Here is a 21,046-nt window from a genome sequence, read left to right as displayed (position 1 = left end):
GTGGGCCTGTCAAAACATCCGATCGACAAAACACCTTTTTTTTTCGCTCGGTTCTCGAACGAGACACAGGGGGAAGGGAAAAATAGTACTCATCTCGGTGGTCAGTGTGCGTGTGTGTGTGTACGCGTTTCTCGTGTGTGCGTAGTGTGTGCATTGTTTTTTTTTTTATTCTCGCGTTTGTTTTATCTATCGCTTGAACCATTCCGCGTGCGTTCAGCGTCTTTGCGTCGTGCGTGCGTACGTGCGTTGTGTTGTGGTGAAAAAATTCTCGAACCGTGAAAAGAAAAGAGAGAGAGAAAAAAAGAAACGAAAACCAACCTTCGTGAACTCCGGAGGACGCAGTGTATTAGCAGTGTACGGTTATGGCCGAAAACAGTGTGTCGAACAGCCTGCCGCCCGCAGCACAGCAGAAGGTCACGGTTGGCGGTACGGTGGGTGGTGCGGGAGGGCCGGGAGGAATGCACCACCATCATCATCATCATCATCACCATCATCACCACAATCACCACAAATCGATGGACATGGGCGGAACGGGCAAGATGGGTGGAAGTAAACATCACACTAATGTAATTCACCGGACTACGAGTGAAAGTTTACGCTTGGGTGGTGGGGGTGGCGCTGGAAACGGTTCCTCAATGAACAGTACTGGCGGGGGTGGCGGAGGCACTGGATCGACGACCACCGGAAGTGGAGGAAGCGGAGGAAACGGGAACATCATCATCGGCAGCAACGAAAGCTCCGTCAGCAGCAGTATGCTTAATTCGTCCTCATCGACGACGAACAGTATTTCGCGGAAGAACGCCAACGCGACCGGCGGTGGAGGTGGTGGAGGTGGTGGAGGCGGTGGCGGTGGTGGTGGACCGGCAGGAGCCGGTGGCAAGACGTCATCCTTCACGATCACCTCGGTGATCGTTGGTCCGGGAAAGCACAGCGCAGACAACGGGGACGATTCGGCGGATGATCTGGATGAGTCACACACGGACGACAACAGCCGGATAACGGATTTTGAGAACGAAACGCCCAGCTTTTCGGAGGACACGTTCAGCAAGGAGGATGTGTTTTTCGCCACAAACGCCATCGGAAGTGTGCCGGTTATACCGACCAGCTCGCAGTACGGTTTAGCGATCGTGGCCCCTAACGATCAGGCACCCGGAGGTGAAGTGCTGGCCGATGCGATGCACCTCAGCGTCACTGACGGGGGCATCAACATCATGAGCCATGGAAAGGTGGACATCAGCGATGGTAAAGAGCACCACCGGAATGAGCGGTTTAAAGTGGTCAAAATCGAGAGCACAGAGCCGTTCAAGCGAGGTCGGTGGGTGTGCATGGATTTCCTCGATCACCGAACGCTCAACAACACTGCGGTTGGTGGTGGTATCGGTGGAGATGGGAACGAAATCGGGGGTGGCACGAATGCCTCCGCCACGACGCAAGACAGTGGCGTAGGGCTGAACGAGAATTCGAACTATGCGCCCTCGGATGGAACACCAGGAGCGGCCACTGGTGATGTTCCCGGTTCCGAGTATCATCCGTCAGTGGCCTCAAACTCGACGGCAGCTTCTGGCACGACGACAACCGGATCGACCACAACCGGTACGGGGACATCCAATGTGCTTGGGCTGCTCAACAACGAATCTCCGGGACAGAGCTTGAATCTTCCGCTAGCAGCCGGTTCACCACATGTCGGAGGAGCTGCTAATGCCGCAGCCAGCAATACTAGTCACGTACCGTCTAACTCCGCTGGTCAGGGCGGTGGTGTTGGCGGGACAGGCATTCCCCACAGCTTACCACAGTCGCAGCTACAGAACGCACTGGCTGGGCAACAACACGCGCAGCAATCTTCTCAACCATCGGCATACTCGCAAGGACAGCAAGGACAATCCCAATACTATCCCCACACGATGACTAACCTGGCCGAGCTGAGTCAGCAACCTGTGACGAATCAGCAGGCTCATCAACACCACCAACACGGTGCTACCCTTCCAAGCCACATGCAAATGCATCCGCATTCGCAACCTTCACCGCAACAACTCCAACATCAGCAGCAGCAGCAGCAGCAGCAACAACAGCAACAACAACCACCACCACAATCCGGCAGTGCGAATGCCGTCTCTTCCAGCAACATTCTTCCGTCGATGGCCGCGTCGATCCCGACATCACAGGAGATGAACATTATCATCAACAACCCGACGATCCAATCGAGCTTCCCGTCGCCCCACCAGCAGTTTAAACCACCCCAGACCAACTCCCAAACCAACTCTCCCGTCGTCGTGCCCACATCGCTGCTCGACGGCACAACAGTGGCCACCGCAACATCCGGTGAGAGCGTTGGCACCAGCACCGGAACAGCGGTTCTTTCCCCGTCCGGTAACTCCGCGGCCAACACCATGGTGACCGGAACGGCCAATGTCCACGATACAGCTGGTTCTGTATCGATCGCTACGGATTCGTTGATCAACTCGCCGTCGGCAACTTCATCGCCGGTGACCTCTTCCGCTCAGATGATTCCACAATCGGCACCGGCAGCCGGTGGTGTTGGCGTTGGTGCTTCCTCCGCATCCGTCGGTGACTCGTCCGCCGTCCTGGCCGGTGCCTCTGGTGCCTCTGGAGGTACCAGTGCGGGGGCGGCCATCTCTACTACAAGCAGCAACGGTGCTGTCGGCACGTCAAACGGTGTCCACAGTGGGTTGACTTCTTCAGCTGCGACCGGTGCGGTGGGTTCTCCATCCTCTGCTGCCGTTGCACCGGTCACCGGAAGTTCGGCCTCTGATCAGCAGTCATCGGAAGCGAAACTACTCTCGGCTGTGTCCGGAGTTACGGCTGGGGATGGTGAAGACGCGGACAAAGCGAACGCGGAAGATGGCGAAAGGTAAGTTCCCGGGTTTCGGGGGCATTTTCTGTGCTTGTTAACACATTCGCTGGATGCGCTTACGTTTTTTGTTTTGTTTTTTGGTCTATTCCCCGTTATTGTATGTGGTTGTTTGTGTTTGGATTCGATGATTCTTGCCAAAATCCATCCCGAGGTTTTGGCAACTCATTGCATAGGGTAACAAAATGCATTCGCTTGCAACAACAACAACAACAAAAAACCCTAGGAAGTAAGGCACGACGAGAATGTGCACGATGGCAATATGAAAGAGGGTGATCAATATGCACATATGTAGGGCACCACACATCGATCGATGAACGAACAATCGTGTAAACATTCCGCGATGGGTGACAATATTTACAACCGCTTTTAATTTCATGGACCCTTTAGGGTGCCGGCTAAACAAGCAGTTAAAATACAACTGTTTTGAAAACTGATTCGATTATGCATTATTATGATTACTTGGAATCAATGGCTGATTGGTGTTCCAAAACATTGCACCCTCGTTGTTTTGGTTGTTTTACGAATAAATGAATATGTTCTCACGCCGTGCCCAGTTCCCATGCAACGGAACGTGTGTACTTGATTGAAACACCTCGTTTTGACTCTGCATTCGGTCAGAATAGATCGGTATGTGTGCTGGTTCCAGATCACCAGCGGTTGTACTACAATCGATCGTTGCGTCGGTGTTTGAGATTGTTTAATTTAGGTGCCGACTCCGAGCGTTATGATCGCCAAATTCATATAGCCATCGTGGATGGAAATTGCTTTTGCATTGCTTGTTCGGTTTTGCTCTTTAGTATCTTACAGGTTGTGATTTAAGATCGTGCTCATAACATGAAACATGTTTCATTCTATTGCTAACTTTCGCTCATCTAGACTATGTAAATATTATTTTACTCACCAATGCATATTATGTTTAGGACTAATATTCGTTCTATTTTTATATTTATTGATATCGTCTATCGTCTAAACATTCCGCTAAAATTGATTCGGTTGCAATGATGCAATCGGACCAAATAATATATGATTTTTTATGTCGATATATATTAAGCACACGCAATGTCTATTTGCAAGTCTTTTGCACTTCGTATTTCTTCCAAAATAGTGAAGAATATATGTCTTTAATATACGCATTCTTCGATAGTAAAACACAGTCACTAATATTCGTTGATCCTGAAAGCTCCAACAGCAAACCGATCTTCATCTATTGCTAGTAGCTCAAGGATGTAGTTTTAACTCCTTAGCGACGTCCTTTTTTTGCGAATAATTTGAGAACCCCCAAAGTCCTTGCCATGCGGACATATCGCGGACGTTAATAAATAAATCGCTTTTGGAGCGCCTATTTGTGAAGTCTTCCAATTCCTTATATTTATTGCACCATCCACCCCTCCCGAGCGTTTGCTAAATTCAAGCACTTAGCGAGCGTCAATGTACGTACGGGAAAGCAAAAATTCATCATCGAAGGTCATGGACGCTTGTGGCCGGATGCAATGTGCAAAAAAAAAAAGTCAAGGTAAACACGAAAGCAACCAAAACCCCAAACGGACAGGCTAGCACCACCCTGTGTGACTATCCTGTCAAGTTGACGTAAGACTCCGCTCTTTTCTAGACCGTCGGAAAAGCAGGCGTACAAATTTTCCTCCAACGCCAACAAACACCCACCGTACGGTTACTTTCTCATAGTAATACTAACCCGGCCGGTTCATTCGGGCCCCAGAATATCGATCCGGCATTTCGAAGGAAACGCCGTGACTCTGGAGGTGGAATAACGGACACATGCCTCCTGCTTTGGAGGTTTTGCCTTCTTAAGGATTCGATTCGCGAGCCAAATCATTAATTCATTGGTTGCGGAAGGTTGTGTTGCGGCGATGGCAGAGAGCAACATTTTCACGGTTGTTTATTAGTGCGGTGGTTTGGGTTGTTTCCACTTTTTAGAAATTACTTGTTGAATCGATATTAACTGGATGTCCCTTTATGCCGCTCGTGTCCCCTGTGTGGTGATTCTTATACCGTTCGGCTGTTGACTAATAGCTGTTTGTGTCGCACTTTTAATGATATTTCATTTATTAAAGGCGTCTCACTCCAAACAGGGCAGGGAAATCGTAAACGTAAAAGATCAAATATATCGTCTTCGCTTTGGGTTTTAAATTGAAAACAATTTTCATCAACTTACCGTTGGGTTAGCCAACGCTGGTCATACTAAACCAATACTCCAATAAATCAATTGTCGTGCTCATCTCGAATTGAGAGGCTGGTGGGAATGGAATATCAATTCGAGCAGTTTAAAATGGGGTTTTAAACGAGCCACTTCGCAAACTTCAACTGGTTCTTAGACGCCAAACCTCTCTGTCTGTAACTAGTTTGCTGGAGAACATTGCCACGGTGTTGCACTTCACGCTCGTTCTACTTCTCCGAGCATGACGAATGACGATCACCGTGGACTTGCGAGAGTATTAGATATCCTTTCCTACCGGAAGTCAGTGCCGCGTGCGTGTGTGTATCGCGCACAGACACCTGCTAGCGTCGATCAAGACAAGACGCCCATCGAAAGCGGTCTCAGCCCATTCTAGTCTAGTTGTTGCGTTGTGGTGGTTTAGCGAACTCTAACCCTACCGCGTAAAGCGTAGAGTATCGATATCGCGAACGAATTTACGAAACAGCAGCACCACCGTCACACAAGGATCGATCAAGTCGAACTGCATTTGTTGATGTTTTACCGTGTGAACGAAACCAAACTCAAAAGTGCATCGAAAACCAACAAATTCCATCCGAGGCACAGGAGGCGTTAAAAGCACGATCAATATTTTTCCTGCTTCCCTGTTCTGAACAAGCCATTTCGGGCACTCGTGTCCTGCCGGATTCTTTCGGTGTGCGCCTTCTGTAAGCTTTATTAAACGCGCAAAGGTAGCCCACGATTGGAAGGCAAGATTAGATGTGGATGCGTTCTTGAGATGTGTTTCTTTTGTTTGGTCATGCATCGCCGGCTCTGAATAAATAAACAATCCATCGAGTGTGCCCCGCGACCCCATCACCCATCGCCGACCTTGCCCTTGCCCTCCCACACACACGCACACGCTGTGACGTACGCAGTCGGTCAGTCTGGTGGGGTCTCGTAGCATTTAGAGGATCTCAAGCCACAGTCTCCGGTATCCGGGCAAGATCAGGCAGAAGATCAGTTTACAGTCGTAGCTCGATCGTGTCGTGCGCGCATCTGCATCCTTGAGGCGTCATTTCGTGTAAAAGCGTGCCCGAATTTTCCTTCAGTTTCCCACAGTGAAGGTAGTTCAATTGATAAACTAATGAGTGCTGCGGCGGTGGTTGGTGAACAAATGTTAAATAGGCGAGCAAACATGTTCGGGAACAATCTAGTGATTGGCACGACGTACTACCGAAGCTCCAACTTTTACATTCTTCGACGAAACTCGATGATTCCAAGATGGTGAGTAAGACGAGGTGCGATCGATTTGTTGTGTTGGGAAAGGCGCGGTGCCCAATTTCGGGCGCTCCAAAATTTATTCGCATCACATTATCAGCATTTAATGAATGTGTATAGTAGCACGTACACTGCGCCACACACAGAGCACCAGTCCCATCGCGTTCCATTAGTGGAGAGGAAAAAATGATCATAGCCCGGGGGCGGCGTTCTACTTGAGCGGAGTTGAAATTTTATAATTAGATTCAATCAGGCGCGCTTTTTGGGCTGGACAATCGTCGAACATTTTACTGCTAGATGATGCATTTAACCTCAGCAGCAAACGGTAGAATGAAAAACAGTGTTCGAAAATATATTTACACGATCGACGATGCTCTATTGGGACGGGTATTTTCGACCAGAAGAAAACGTTGTTTGTTTGTGCAGGAAGATGCAATCGAGAAAAGCAAACCGGAAAACCACACACCGATGCAGCTATTTTTCAGTTCCTGTTTACTTCACCGACATCCTATTGTTGCATTGTATTTTCGACCGGTGTACTAACCGCCTGAACGAACCCTCCTGCTCGACGAATGCGCTGTGCGAGGTAATAATTCCCTTGTTTAGCTAAAACTGCACGAGTTCACGATCGCAACGGCATTTCTGAGCCTTGCCTTTTTAGCGACACCTGTTGAGCACTAGCAGAACTCACAATGCACTAGCGACGAGTCACGACGGGAAGCGCAAAAACTATCTTATCAAGTAATAGTACTGCTTGTCATCCCTCCTGATCGCTCCTTCGTCCTTTCACCGCCATCGGTGCATCGGTGCAATCTGCTGCACTCGGTTTACTCGGGTCGAGATCATGTAATGGATGCGTCCGCTGCTGAAGCGGTATTTGCTATCTCTTGTTGTCGTCCCCCACCCCCTTTGGTCTATGATAGTGCAAAGTGGTTATGTGTGTGTGTCTGTGTGGGGAACTGTGATGAAATATGTGTGAAATAGTATACATGGATAGTGCACTAGCGGCGGGCGGGTTCGTTCTCGCTTGGACGGTACAATCTCATTAATACCCTTAGGTGAATTGAATCATCCATCCACACGGCAGCGAGCGACTCACGCGTGCCCTCAGGCCTGCTACAGGGTGGATCTTGAAGGGAGTGTATGCTAATTTTGAACAATATTACCCGTGCACTTGTTCCACTTCGATGGTGACGATGGTCAGTGCACGTGCTCGGAACGGCATCACTGTCACCACATTCCAACAGACGCGTTATAATAATATAATCTTTGATAAAGATGCAAGTTGTCACCAGAAACGAAAGCTTTACTTACTGATAACATTCTGGGTATTTTATTACAGGCCTGTTTTGTATGACTCCCATTTAAAGATTCTACGCTGCGTAGTTGCATTAACAGCGAGGTATTGGGTTTGAAACGATCGATACGATTTTGATTAATTTGCAAGGCAAATAGTACTGCGCGTGTATGTGCGTGTGCGGCGGTTACACACTTATTTGGCTCTAATATTATCTCGAGTACAGCAGGGTGATGTTTGCTGTTTACTCAGTAAAAAAAATTTCCCAAACACAGCTCTATCACACCACCCTGTGCGGCTAGTATTCTGATGGAATGTACTGGCGGCGCGCGTCGGTCAGTTTTGTTTATATTTCCTCGCTGTAGTAATAGTGCGGCATGCGCAAGATAGTGCATTATGATCGCCTTGTGATCGACAATGACGCGCCGTTTACGGGATGGAAGCAAGAAGGCGTCAAGAGCAAAAGTAAATCGTAAAATGCAGTAGCGCCCGCGCAACCGTTTCATTCAGACAATTTCCTGACGCCGTCACTGACGCGTTCGAGTCGTTTACGCGCATTTCGTGCTTGTAGTAGCATTTTTTTGTGATTTGTTGCAACAAAAACAATATCCTTAAGTTGAAATAAACCATCATTATCCTCAAAACCAGCCTTCAAGGGTGGGTGGATCGCTACACAGTACGAAAAAAAAAACAGTGTTTTCAAAGTGTGCTGAATTGTTGTGTGGTGGTAGTATCCTGAGCGAACTGTGTGCTAGACAATATGCACTTGCACTGAATACTGCTCCAGAAGATGAGCAATGTGTGTCAGTGCGTAATTTTGAGCCACAATTAGCATTATCGATGGTCGTTGAACAGTGCAAAGCGAAGGAAATCGATCGCCTTGTCCTTGTCCGGTGTGAGTGCATGCACACGTTTGTTAGTACAATTTGAGATAAGTGCTTCCAGAGTATCCTCCTACTGCTAGGTGATAACACGTGCCGCGGTGTGTGTTGGGTGGTAGCAAAGGGGACTGTTACAATTAGTAGTGGTCCGTAGTGATAATTTGTTAGAAAAAAAATAACAAAAAACCTTAGTTTGTAGCCGAGCGTTAAGTGGACAGTTTTGCAAGCAAGACGAATTCTTCGCCACTCTTCGCTGACGGTGTCCACCCAGCAGGGATAACTTGTGTACCTCAAATGTTGCTAGGCTTCCGGTTCGGTGAGGAGCGGTATTTGCCGTCTGTTCGAGTCCACCAACAACAGGGCAGCAGAAACATGTCTAATCCGCCAGCCCGCAGGATCACCATAGGCGGTGTGCCGTCGAAAATTGTGAGCATCCCGAGGCGCATCTCGCTAAGGTAAACACTTTGCCTCTGGTACTAGATCTACCTCGGGCATATACGCATGGTGATGAGAGGGACCGTAAGAGCAGTGGACGCATTCCTGAATTTGGTTGAGTAATCGTGAGGTCGGAAATAAGCTTTCTTACTCATTGGAAAACGCCACACCGTGTTTGGCAGTAGGTTGCAAGAAGTATGACACAGAGATGTGCGATGAGACTGAACATACTAAAACAGAAATTGTCTTCCACGTGAGTCACTGGAGAAAAATTGTATTGCTCAAAAACCCAAAACAAGGTTATTTTCACATAACAAGCATGCAAATGGGGATTTACGCTATCAACACCTTGTCTGGTACAGATAACGATCGAATAGGTTGTTGATGTCTTAGAGCACTACTTCGAATCAGCCTGAAATTGTGTTCCATGTTTTGAGCATTTTCTAATTTGCTATTTGTCTTCTCAAACCAAAGCTGACCATCGGTGACACTTTATCAAACCCTCAAATCACCGTTCAGATAAAGGAAGTCCCATTGTCGTCGGCGACATCTTTTTCCCCGGAGGCTTAGTTGCGCAGCTTTTCGACCAACAGCGCCACACTTCCGAAGGTTCAATTTAATTCAATCATCTTTTCAACCATGTCTCCATTTTGCCGGTGTGCAACCGACAGTGGGATATGAAGCTCCATTGTTCGTCGTCTAATTTGCCCACACCCGCCGCAGGGACGCGGTGGTGCGCTCTCTCAGGGCGGATGTCTGTTCGTCTCCCTGCCTCCTCCAAGCACGTCGATGTGATGCCCGACCTAACTACCAGAAGATGATAACGAGTCGGCTAAAAATAGTGTATAATCCGTTCGGGTGTGTGTTGGTCCGCCACTTATTGCACTAACGAGCTAAAAGCCGTGTGCGCTTCCTCCTGCGATCTCGAAAGCGCGAGACGACGTTTCGACGGCACCAGCACCAGCAGTAGACATCTTCGCTCTGCGCTCTTTGAACCAAATATAAATCCCCTGTCTCCCCCGCCCTCCTCCTTCTTGCCCGCTGCTTGTTGCTTGATCACTCGCGTTCCGAGGTTCGTTGTTGACAAGCGCGCGGCGACCAACACGACGAAGATGCGGGATGTAGTCTCTCGATTTTTTGTCAGTTTTTATTTCTCTGCCCACCTCTTGGTGATAGTTCCAAGCCTGTCGCTCGGCTGGATGAGAGGAAGAGGAACGAAATCGGTGATCGGGGATGTTTGTTTAAAAGACGATCGAACGATCATCATACGCGAGAGATGATGCGCCGTTTGACAGCAGCGTCGTCATCAGCGAAACGGCACGAGTGATCCTTCCTGTTCGAGAGATGGGTTTGTTGAAGATCACCAGCAGCGTGTACTAGCGTTGTCTGACGTTTGGCGTGTCTCAGTGGTGGTGTTTGTGCATTTGTCAATGCGAAACCGCGAAACGACCACGAGCAAGCACGCGAGAGATCACCATCCTCCGCCGCCTACCAATAAAGCGCGTCTAGGTTGGGTTGGGCAAATGCGCAGCCGGTAGTGTGGTACCGTTTGCATGCACGCGAGATATTCCCTCACAACAGGTTGCTGTCATTGTTTGTTGGTGGTTGGACAGCAAAAAAAAGAAGGAATGGCACTCGAGAAAGGCACAACAGCCCGCGGTCGTCCGTTAAGCAAAACAACGAATTGAAGCGAACTCTCGCGAGTTTTGTGCAACAGCAGCAGCAGCAGCAGCAGCAGCAGTACTACTGCCATAGGTGTGCAGCAGTTGTGCCTATCTTCTGTCACCTTTTGCGGCCCTTTTAGAGGCCCTGGAAGTGCACGTACTCTAGTGTGTTTTGCGTTAGTGAGCGACTGAGCATTCCCGCCTACGACGTCGCAATTGGGTCGGATGTGCTGGTGGTTGACTGTTCCGGGGGCTAGTCCACATTTGTCGAAACAGGAATTGTGAATCCCTTTTTTGTCGTTATCTATCTCTGGGTGCAGCTTCGTTGCTGATTGCGTTTTGTCATCAACCTCCTCCATCTTTCCTCCCAAAAATGTTCTTTACGTAACATCGAAAACGCTTCGTGGTGTTGTTGGTGACAGCAGTTGCAATTTTGGTGTTGTGGATGCTATCGTGCACTCGGTGTTCTCTAGATTTTGGCAGCATATCGTACATGTGCCCCTCGCCCGCATCCATGGTGCACCACACATATGTTATACGAAATGGCGCACGTATGGAGTAGATCGAACCGCAGAAACAAGCGCACCGCTTGCGAAGAGGAGCAACCAAATCTCAACTTTCGGTAGGTGACATCGGCATATCGCATGATCACCACCCACACGTGCTTTTCATTTGAAATTTATGAAACAATTTTACTCGTCAAACCGCCACGGAAGTTGCACTGCCCAGTGAGTCAGTTTGCATCACTTCGTGAACAAAGCACATAGCGGTTTGTTGCGCTCTTGACGGTCGCGCATTTTTGTGTTTCATTTCCTTTGCATTAAAATTTGGCAATCGTACCAGACAAAGCTGGCACCATTTTCTCATTCGCGTGCGGCACCGTTGCTAACACCAACATTGTTTGAATTAGGGATCCACACAGTGTGCGTATAACAGTTTTCGTGCGCTTCAAACTGGTATACTTCTTGTCTACGGCTGCGTTCTCGTTGCATTGTGAACTTGCACACAAGCTGCCTGTAGAGGGCGCTTCATTCGCACAGGAGTGTAGAGGGTAAGATGAAACACCGAAGCAAGCCAGTTTGTTTCGTTCAATTTTCATCTTATAAAAAATATCACCACACACAATTATACATTAAAACAATTTTAGCAATTTTCATCCCTAGTTAATGCCATTGATTTGGATATTGCTCGCACAAGTATTTCGTGTAATGAGTGTGTAAAATATACCTCAAAAATACCTGATCCATAATACAAAAGGCTCAATCCTTCAACCGATCATACGACGATGGTTTGGTGGTACGAATTATCGTACCATATACGATCACGAGTTATTTTCGACTATAAGGTGAAGACAAACTATCCAAAGAGGCCTACCACTCGCCTTATATCCTACCACTTTCCAAACCGCACTCGTATTCAATGATATCATCGTTCAACACATGAGATCACCTGGATTGAGTTTGTTCATTTGTTCCATCTGCGTGGACGACAATCACCGAGCAATCTGCAAAGTGGCCTGGAAAAGCACTCTGAATTGCGGCGAAGTGCTAACAACCGCGAGTTTGTTTATTATTTTCGAACATTCCCGAACCACCACCAGGTCGAATAATAAATAAAGCGAAGTAATGCGCCCTATTCGTCCGAACGTCCACCTACACGGTACTTCTCATATGTAGCGCGCTTCACAAGACCAGTTTTGCGTTGTTTACGTCCCGATGGTTTGGTTGATCAATTCCTGTTAATGATTTTTTGCCTTAGTGGTGCTACCAAAACATCGACTCTTGGGAAGGTGGTAACATGCTCTGCATTACGATTGTTGGTTTAAGTGAGCGCAAATATGGTTAATTTTTATTCATGCGTCAAATAAACATATAAAACTCATAAAACGGATGTATATTATTTAAAGCGTGGAATTGTCGTTTATTTTAGTGCTTGAACACTATGTTTGCGCAAGAATACAAAATTTCAACATTAAAACTCCTTCATAGGGAGTGTGTAGGGAATTAGATACGTATTCTGGTTAGTAATTTGCGACAGTAATGCTAATGAGTTATTCAATCATGACGCTTTCGACGGTTTTCCGATGGCATCATCGTTGCATAACTATGGTTTGACAATGCGCAACACAAATTTGCACGATTGAAGAAAAGGAAATGATCCCTGTTTTGTGGTGGATCGAGACACGCTGTAGATCGCAAACGATCAGCCTTCTGTGTCAGTAAGCTCGACTGGCTCGAGCTACCCGTACCTAGTGGACATGGCATAGTTTGCAACTCATCGTTAAAACTAATTGTAGCAATGAATCTAATGCTGGTGAACATGTTGCAAAAACCATGCCACCATGCACGTGCACACGTTGTTGCATGGTCGGTAGGATTGGGAAACGAGTCCGGCATACACCGCCAGAGAGGGTATGTTGGCTCGATGAGCTGCTGGTTTTCCACGTTGCCACCGGTGCTCGTGGAAAGAATCGTTGCCAATCGTGACTGATTGGACCTAAGTGATAAGGTCGCGTGTAAAGCATTAGCTAAATGCAGAATCGCACAAATGTTATACAAGCAGTAGCGATTTTCCAGATAGTTGGTCGTTGTCGAAGTGAAGCGAAAACGATAGCAAAATTATGGTAGAAAATAGTTCAACCCTCTGTTCTTCGTCATCACATTGTACAAACTCACTTTCTTGTATTATCAAAATCGATTCCAATTTCTTTCTTTCCGCTATTTCTTTATGTTTCTTTATTCGTGGCATACGTAAAATGTTTCCCTCATTATCGCTCTTACCGAAGTCATACTAGACCTTTCCTTCGACCTGTTATTGTTCCTTCGACAATTTAGTCAGGAGGGTTATTATTGCTTAGTTGGCGTATGGCAATGCAAACGCGCTTTAGAGGCATGGTTTGCGGTATGTGGATGATCAACATTGACCAGGATGGGACGGTACATATCATCGAAGTTTATTAATACCCGCTGCTCGGTATTCGGTTGGCTTTTGTACTTGTGTTTGCTTTTAACCAGTCGTGTTGCTATGTCTTTCTTTTTGTCCGCCGTTTGCTGATGATAATCTGCTGCTCCTGATATCACTCATCTCAATCCACGACGCTACTAGACCAACCGAGACTGCGCCGAGCCCGTTGGTCACCATTAAAATGCATGTCCTTTACTACGCGCCTTGAAGGGAAAAAACCAAATCATCGCAAAAAATGCTTTCCTTCCTCATGTGTTTGAAACGTTTGCTGCGAGTGCTCGTTATGCGCGATGTGGTTTTGAATATTTTTCGAATGATTATTTCGTTGTCTATAGCAGCAACACCGGGTTGCAGGCGACACAGCAACCACGCCAACTGCAACCATTGCCTCCTGCACAGCAGCAGTTAGGTGTAAACGCTTTACCCGACGCGAGCCTATCGAACGAACCCTTCTCAAATGCTTCCTTTGACAGAAGCACGTTACCCGCTGCCCAGCAGCCGCATCAGCAACTGCACCATCATCATGGCCCGTTGTACAACGAAACCGCCGAAAAGCTATCGAAAGCCTACTCGCTGCCACCGTCCATGAGCACCGCTGCCAAAGAGTCCCTTCGAAAAGAGCTCGCCCAAAGTCGCCTCGAACAGCAGCAGCAGCAGTTCCAGCAGGCACAAAAGTTCCAACCCGTGGGACGCGGATTCAATGTCGTGATCACCACCACCGGACCAAGCGGAACTACTTCCCCTTTGAGCCACAGTACGACGAGTGCTGCGAACCACTCGAGCAGTAGCAATGTCTACACCGACATTGCGCTCGGCAAGAGCATCCAAAGTCTGATGAAACCTACGCCGATCCTGGCGACTGCGGTATCTAACCGGTTGGCAGGAGGATCCTTAACCAGATCGATTGGGGCGCTAGGACCCTGCCGAGAGCTGCCGGAAAATGGAGGTGTCGTCGACTCGACTGGCTATTGCCGAACTGCCAGCAGCCTGCTGGGCAATCTGTCCGGTGGTAGTAACAGTGTTAGTGCGTGTACGGCCACGCATCCGCACCGTTGTGTGCAGGATCTGATCAAGGAAGAGCTCGGTGGTGGCAACCGGTTAAGTAAAGCGGGCAGCATGATTAATATGAGCATCGAGTCGGACCTGTTCACTGGTGGTGGCTCTCAGTCACATCCGGCGTCGGGACGATCGAGTCCGGCGTTCCTGCACGGGACCACACCCGTCGGGAGTCCGCCGCGGTTCCTCAACACCCTTGGGGCTGCTGCGTACGGTGGTTTCGGTGGTGGAGGAGGCAGTGCACGTGTTAGCAGAGCTCCCTCACCGTCAATGGCTGCTGCAGGTGGTGCCGGAGAACATGCAAGGTTTGACGATTTTCCGAGTGTTTTCCGCGCTCGCTATCACTACAACCAACCAATCAAATACTCAATAATCTGTCCGCTCTCGTGATGTCCGCTAACGCTCGATGATCTTCTCTCTTGATCGGTCACTCGGTAGCCGAAGGATACTCCTTTTTTTCGAAAAAGTCTTCCGTATCCTTCACGGCTTCTGGAGTGTCTCTAGACGTGTGCATCAACTCCGGCAAACGTCGTTAAGCCGAGCGTGGCACGATCCTTTTTTTGGGAAGTTCCGTTCTGGGGGCAGCGCAACCCGCATGACCTTCATCTGAACCTCAAGGTCACTGTTGGATGTTTTCTGTTTTTTTTTCTTACCATTGTGAAGCTGCTGATTTTTGGTTTTATCCCGTTTTTATCCACTCGTCCACTTCCGCAAACTAACAACCGCTATTACATGCGCGCTCATACACACAAACACACACACATACACACACGCACATCTACTGACACGCATAGCGATCCTCTCGAGGTGCGAGTGGAAATCCATGCGAGATCGATCTAGGGCCTAGAATCTAGGCGATGCTGCGAATAGAACGTGTGTTGTAGCCGCTATAGTTGCTGTTAGTGTTGTTTGTTTGTTAATTTTTATATTTTTTTTATTCTATTACCATTATTGTTTCGAATGGCAATGCAGCAACACTTACGTTACGCAGTATGGAGGCTCCTCTTTCTATTTGCTCTCATTGATGTTGTCTTACTGCTCAGGGGACCTACGAAAGCCAGCCAAGAAAGTGGTGTTTAATTTGATTTTCTTCTCTCTCATTGCAGGTCAGTATGGTTTGTCGCGTGGTAACATTTCGTACCGGTTGCGCAAAGCAATTTTTCTGTATGTATGCATGAGTGGTATGTACGTACGTACAGGCAGGTATGCTCTTATGTTGTAATAATAATGTCTCATGGAAGTGTAGCCTATCGCCGAACGTGTAAGTATATTACAACATTTTCTTCTGTCCCGCGGAACAGCTGGTAGCGCCCCGAAAAGGGGTTACTACATAAACGGGTGAGAAGTATATTCTACAAATACGCGAATCACCGGGCCTGTCCGATCGAAAACCGGCCACTGTCAGGGGTAATGGCATAACCGCGACTTTGAATATGCCGCCATACTCGGTGTCGCTTTGTGCTATAATATAATTAGAGCTAATCAAATTATCAGCGAACGAACTTGGCAAGTGCGAGCGAAATGTTAGTGTGATGTCGTGCATAGCAATGGCGGCCATAGGGAAGCCCTGTCGCAATGGCAGACTGTTTGTCGCCACTGCCTGATTAGGCAGACTTGCAGACTAGACCGGCTTTCTGGAATCGGGCAGCTTGTTATTTTTTGTTGCTTTTCTCGGGTCGTATTTGCACAACAAATGATCGAGTTTCGAAAAGCACTTCGTCTCGAGGGACGTGCGAATTGGATCAAAGTTTAGAAAGTATGCAAAAAAAATCGCATAAATTAGTACCTTATGTGGTAGAAACTTTAGCACACATGCGATAACTCAATGAATGACTAATTCGTCATGCTATGGTGCCTATTTTTGGGGCGATTTAAATGAATCACCGATCATTGAAGGTCTAAAGCTGCTTGCAAAAGCTTGAGTTTAGTTTGTTGAAACAAATACGACCTCGCGTTGGTTTCTGTCTCTCCATTGCATATATCCTTTATCAAATTTAGAGCATAAGAAATCGATAAAAGAAATGATGTTTAAGTGGGTAAATAATTTGCACACACATAAATCAATATCACGCTCTCGGCCATGTTACGAGCTGACGATTGACCTGTTATTACAATCAATCAAGCTGCAACGGTGACTCCACAAATGGATATGCGGTTCAGCTCGACCGAAGGAACCAAGAACGTCAGGAGATCAGGTCGAGCTGTCAAGGCATCAGCTCGGGACGTATAGATTTCACCCCACTACTACACCGTGTGTTACATAACCCACACGCTGGGGGACGATCTCTCGATCATGGACTACAGTGAGCCGATGTCAGATCTAAATGACAGCGACCTGTATATATCCCACAATCATCATCATCATCATCATCATCATCGTTTTGGTACGAGACGGGGACTCAAACATGTGCGCTGATTTGTTGCACTTGCGCCAGCAGGGCTTCTGTGTGTGGTTTGCGCTCTCTGGCCGGGCAGAACTAATCGCACTTCTGTTGCCTGCCCCCCCACTCTGTGACCAGCTGGTACGAATGACGCAAACGTAAAACGTTCAACTGCTGCACAAACAAGACGACGAGAGACGATTGCACACAGCATGCGATTGCTTCGCGAACCCCTCCAATCATTCCAGTAGCTGTAGGTAAAACGAATGTGCCTGGCGCAAACCAACCGGCTTGATGATGGAACCGACGTTTAGCAACAAATTAGCCAAAACCACGCGCTTCTTGCAACGAGAAAAAAAACCAAATATGCAAAATCAACGGCAACAAAAAATATCCACGGCGCGCGCGTAACCTGATCGCAGTCAAGATCGAACGCGGATACGCAAACGCACTGGAAAGTTCGCGAAGAAGAAGCTTTTGCCTGCGGCTTTTGAGGGGATTGAATTGAAAACCGATCATTTACGCTTATCAGCCAGATTCGCTGGTCGTTTATCAGCCGGTTGACACGGCAGCAAGTGACTATGTCCTGGCAGGGGTTGCCTTTTCTATTTGATGGGGATTTTTGTTGTTGTTGAAAACATATCATTTGAGATGTGATTTTTTCATTGCGCTGGTATGTGATAATTAGTTTTAATTGTAAAGAACCCTCAAGTGCACTGAGGTATGGGCTCAAATTGAACGTTACTCGTTGAACTTTTATGCAGCTGGCAAAAAATGTAAAATGGCTGACCATTTTTTCAACACCCAAGGTGGCTGTAGATCGCATTACAACGCTAGCAGCCTTGCCAGCCCGGTTAAACTGTCCCGCAGTGTTACCTTTTAAAAGGAGCCTAATTCGGGTGGTGTAGCGTGTGGTGGCCATCGATCGTTAGTGCCACGGCTTAGAGGACTTTTCAAGAAGCAACACCGTTGGGGAACAAAAGAACAAATGCCAAACGAGCCCACTAATGAGCTGCAAAATTCAACGAATAGCCTTCGCTCTTATTTGGACCCCCGTCACTAGCGAAAGCGACACGTCGTTGACTTTGAAACCCTCAGAAAGCCTTGTGTTGGTTTCGAAAAGTTGCAGTTTTCCTCCTCCATGTGTGTCCTAATCCCCCCTTTGGTCGATCGGCCCTTGCAACATCATGCGCTCCATGAAGGGCCATTTTGCAGGATGTGATTGATAAATTGACTATAAATAGCGTTTTTTTATCTTATCGGCTGCGTGCGTTGTTTACGCGAATGACGCAAAAAGCTGTAAAGGGTTTTCGGACGACATCGTCGCTGCTGAACTAAAAAACCTCGGCCACGAGTGAAACCGGGAACTCCCACAAACCCGTGTATGGGTTTCGAGTTCCCTTTCTGTGGCCCTAGGTCATGGGTTTCCACACCACGGAAGCTCGGAATCGCTCCGTGAGTGCTCCATCGTGGGACTCTGCACGCTGTGGTGCGCAGGCCCAGGGGCTACAACAAATCAATAGTGGCAAAATGGGCAACCCAATTGCTTCTTGTTCTTCGTTTTTTCGCGTGAAAATGCGCCACGATCGGTGGTGAGGCAGTTTTCCCTAGCGCCCCCTCGAGTTGTCTGTCCGTTCAAGTGGCGGCCCCACAAACGGCACAAAAGGGACACGTACGCACGCCACCAATACACCCACATCCAACGCATCCGTAGCGCATCGCAGTAGCGGCAGCAGCAGGAGCAATAGAAGTGCGTCGTGAGGGTTTCGACGTGATTGCACAGTCTATCGTGTGTGTGTGTGTGTGTGTGTGTTTTTTTTTGGGCCCCTTCTGTCCATCCCTTGTTGTGTTGTGTCAAGGCCGTCAACGTGCGCGGGAAAAGCATCTCACGGAAAAATCGCGCGTTTTCTTTCGCAACGTGCCCGTTTTGGGGATTGTAGCCGTTGTAACAGCACGCAGTGGCAGCACTGGACGGAGCCTTTTCCGGCGTCCATTTGTTCGTTGTTGTGGTGGCACGCACAACGCACGCACATGGGCTGCGGGAAAAGTCACCGCGTGGAAAAGGTTCATTGACTTTTCCTCAAAAGCGGCACTGAGGGGGGGGAACGTAAATTCACGAGCCCAGTGTTGTGTTTCCGTCACGGTGCGGGAAATGAATTATTGAGTGCGTCAGTTCATTAGTGGGACGGCTCTTTTTCTTCGTTGTCGTCGTCGTGCGGTCGTGGAATGTTGTAAGTGCCCTCAACGAAACCTGCCGAAAAATGGTGCTGCTGCTGCTCGATTCTGTCGCCGTCAACTGCTGGGGCGTGTGGTTCAATCGTGTAATATGCATTTACATTGAGAAGTACAAATGAATGCGCGAACTCAAGCTCTCTGTCCCGTGAGAAAAGCCGAATGCTAGCGTAGTTTAACGGGCGACTTTTCGACCACTATATCACCGTATCACTGCCACTACCGCCAGGACCTTTCCAGAGCCACCGCTTTTGCGTGTGTGTGTGTGTGTGTGCGCTATTTTGTAACAGGAAATAAATACACCACCAACACGGTATGTGACTTACGCTGGTTTCATGTGTTAAATAGCATGTTGTAATGAGGTTTTTTTTTCATGAGCTGCCCTAATGCGCATTACCGGCCGTTACTGTTATCCCAATTGTTGTACTTTTTGTTAATTTTATGTTGAATTTAATCAAATGAGTACCAAAAAAATACAAGGTTTTTAAGCAGATCATGACGTTAACTATAAACTTAAAATCGAATGCAAAAAGTAGCTTTTCATCGTCGCTCATATTTTCCAACGCACATTTGCTTCATGCTCCCTGCTCTTGCGTTTAATGCTGAAACGTTCTGTTTTGCGCCTCGATAAATCCACCCTGACCACCGCGCTGACGTAACGGAGAGAAAAGGATCATTAGCCGTTAGGGACGGCGAACGAAAAAAAAAAAACATCATCAGCCGGATTCGAATGAAAATTCGTTCATTAAACGACAGTGCGTTTCAACTCGGCTCGTCAGTCTGTGGTCTCGCGAAAGAAGAAAGCTTTTTTCGATGTGTTTTATGTGTGTGGAAAGCCAAAAAAACCCCCCTAGACGGATACCACCCCCCTCATCACTCGATCGCGCAACTAAACTGATCGTGCTCTGACCAACGCGCACGCACACATCCGCGCACACATTTTCACCACGCAGCGGCGACGCAGTGCGTGCGTATTCGTAAATTTACGCACTTTTTGCTGCCCTCCCGCTCGATCGGCGAGATGAAATTTAATGCGAACCGTACGCGTGGGGGATGGTTGTGAATGGAGCGAGAAGGGGGGGAATATCGGATTTAGGTCAGCAGCAGCAGCAGCAACACTCTTTTTTTTTGTGCTGTCGCCACTTCGCCAACGGAATTTGCAGCGCTCAGCAGCAGCTTCGACGTTGGACGTTCCTTGTTTGTCGTATATATATATATATAATTTTTTCTTTCCCTCGTATTTTTCGCCTTCATCTCTTCTTTCGCCAATCCAAAGATGAGGCCGCATAAGATGAAGCGGATGCACGCGTGTGTGTGTGTGTGTGTGTGTTCGTGCGTGTGTGCAAACGCGCGATCGGTCTCTGACGATGGTTTTAAACACACCACCTTTTACACTTCGTTTTGGCTGGTTGCCTCGTGGTTTTGTTTTTTTCGCCTTGCAGTAATGTCATCGGTGTGCAAGTCTGCCCTCCTTGTGTTGGTGTGAGTACGCGCGCACACACACACGCAGCTTTACGGTTGTATGTGCTCCCCCTTTCTTTTCGCGATCGCGCTGCAACACGCATTATCCTTTTTGCTAAATGAAGTGACTTATTCGAAATGGCCTCGCGTTGTGGTCTTGAATGTGGGGCGATCGTGCTCGATCGAGAAGAGCGGAGGAGGATAGCATTGGGCTCTGGCGTCTGTCGTCCTTGAGACTTAAAATAAACCATACCGGTTTTCGGTGCGCGCTATATTCGTAGCTCCCATTTCCACCGTTTCCAATTACTTTCCGGAAATGCGATGGCTAGCAGTTTTTTTTTTAACACAGCCTGTTTTGGAGTTGATGCTA

At 47.9% G+C, this 21,046-nt stretch overlaps 1 protein-coding gene across 1 annotated transcript in view; it reads left to right on the top strand.

The window, feature by feature from the left end:
• The first annotated feature begins 249 nt into the window (after window positions 1-249).
• The window catches only part of LOC128726379 (protein bunched, class 2/F/G isoform), a 36,585-nt gene continuing 15,788 nt past the window's right edge, over window positions 250-21,046 (top strand). Inside the window, exons 1-2 of the mRNA XM_053820184.1 lie at window positions 250-2,869; window positions 13,885-14,907. Coding sequence (XP_053676159.1) covers window positions 363-2,869; window positions 13,885-14,907 — 3,530 coding nt within the window. The 5' untranslated portion in view covers window positions 250-362. The remainder of the gene's footprint in view (window positions 2,870-13,884; window positions 14,908-21,046) is intronic.

The sequence above is a fragment of the Anopheles nili genome, chromosome 3, assembly GCF_943737925.1.
Source record: "Anopheles nili chromosome 3, idAnoNiliSN_F5_01, whole genome shotgun sequence".
In the NCBI taxonomy this organism is placed as follows: domain Eukaryota; kingdom Metazoa; phylum Arthropoda; class Insecta; order Diptera; family Culicidae; genus Anopheles; species Anopheles nili.
This window is presented reverse-complemented; position numbering and strand designations above follow the sequence as displayed.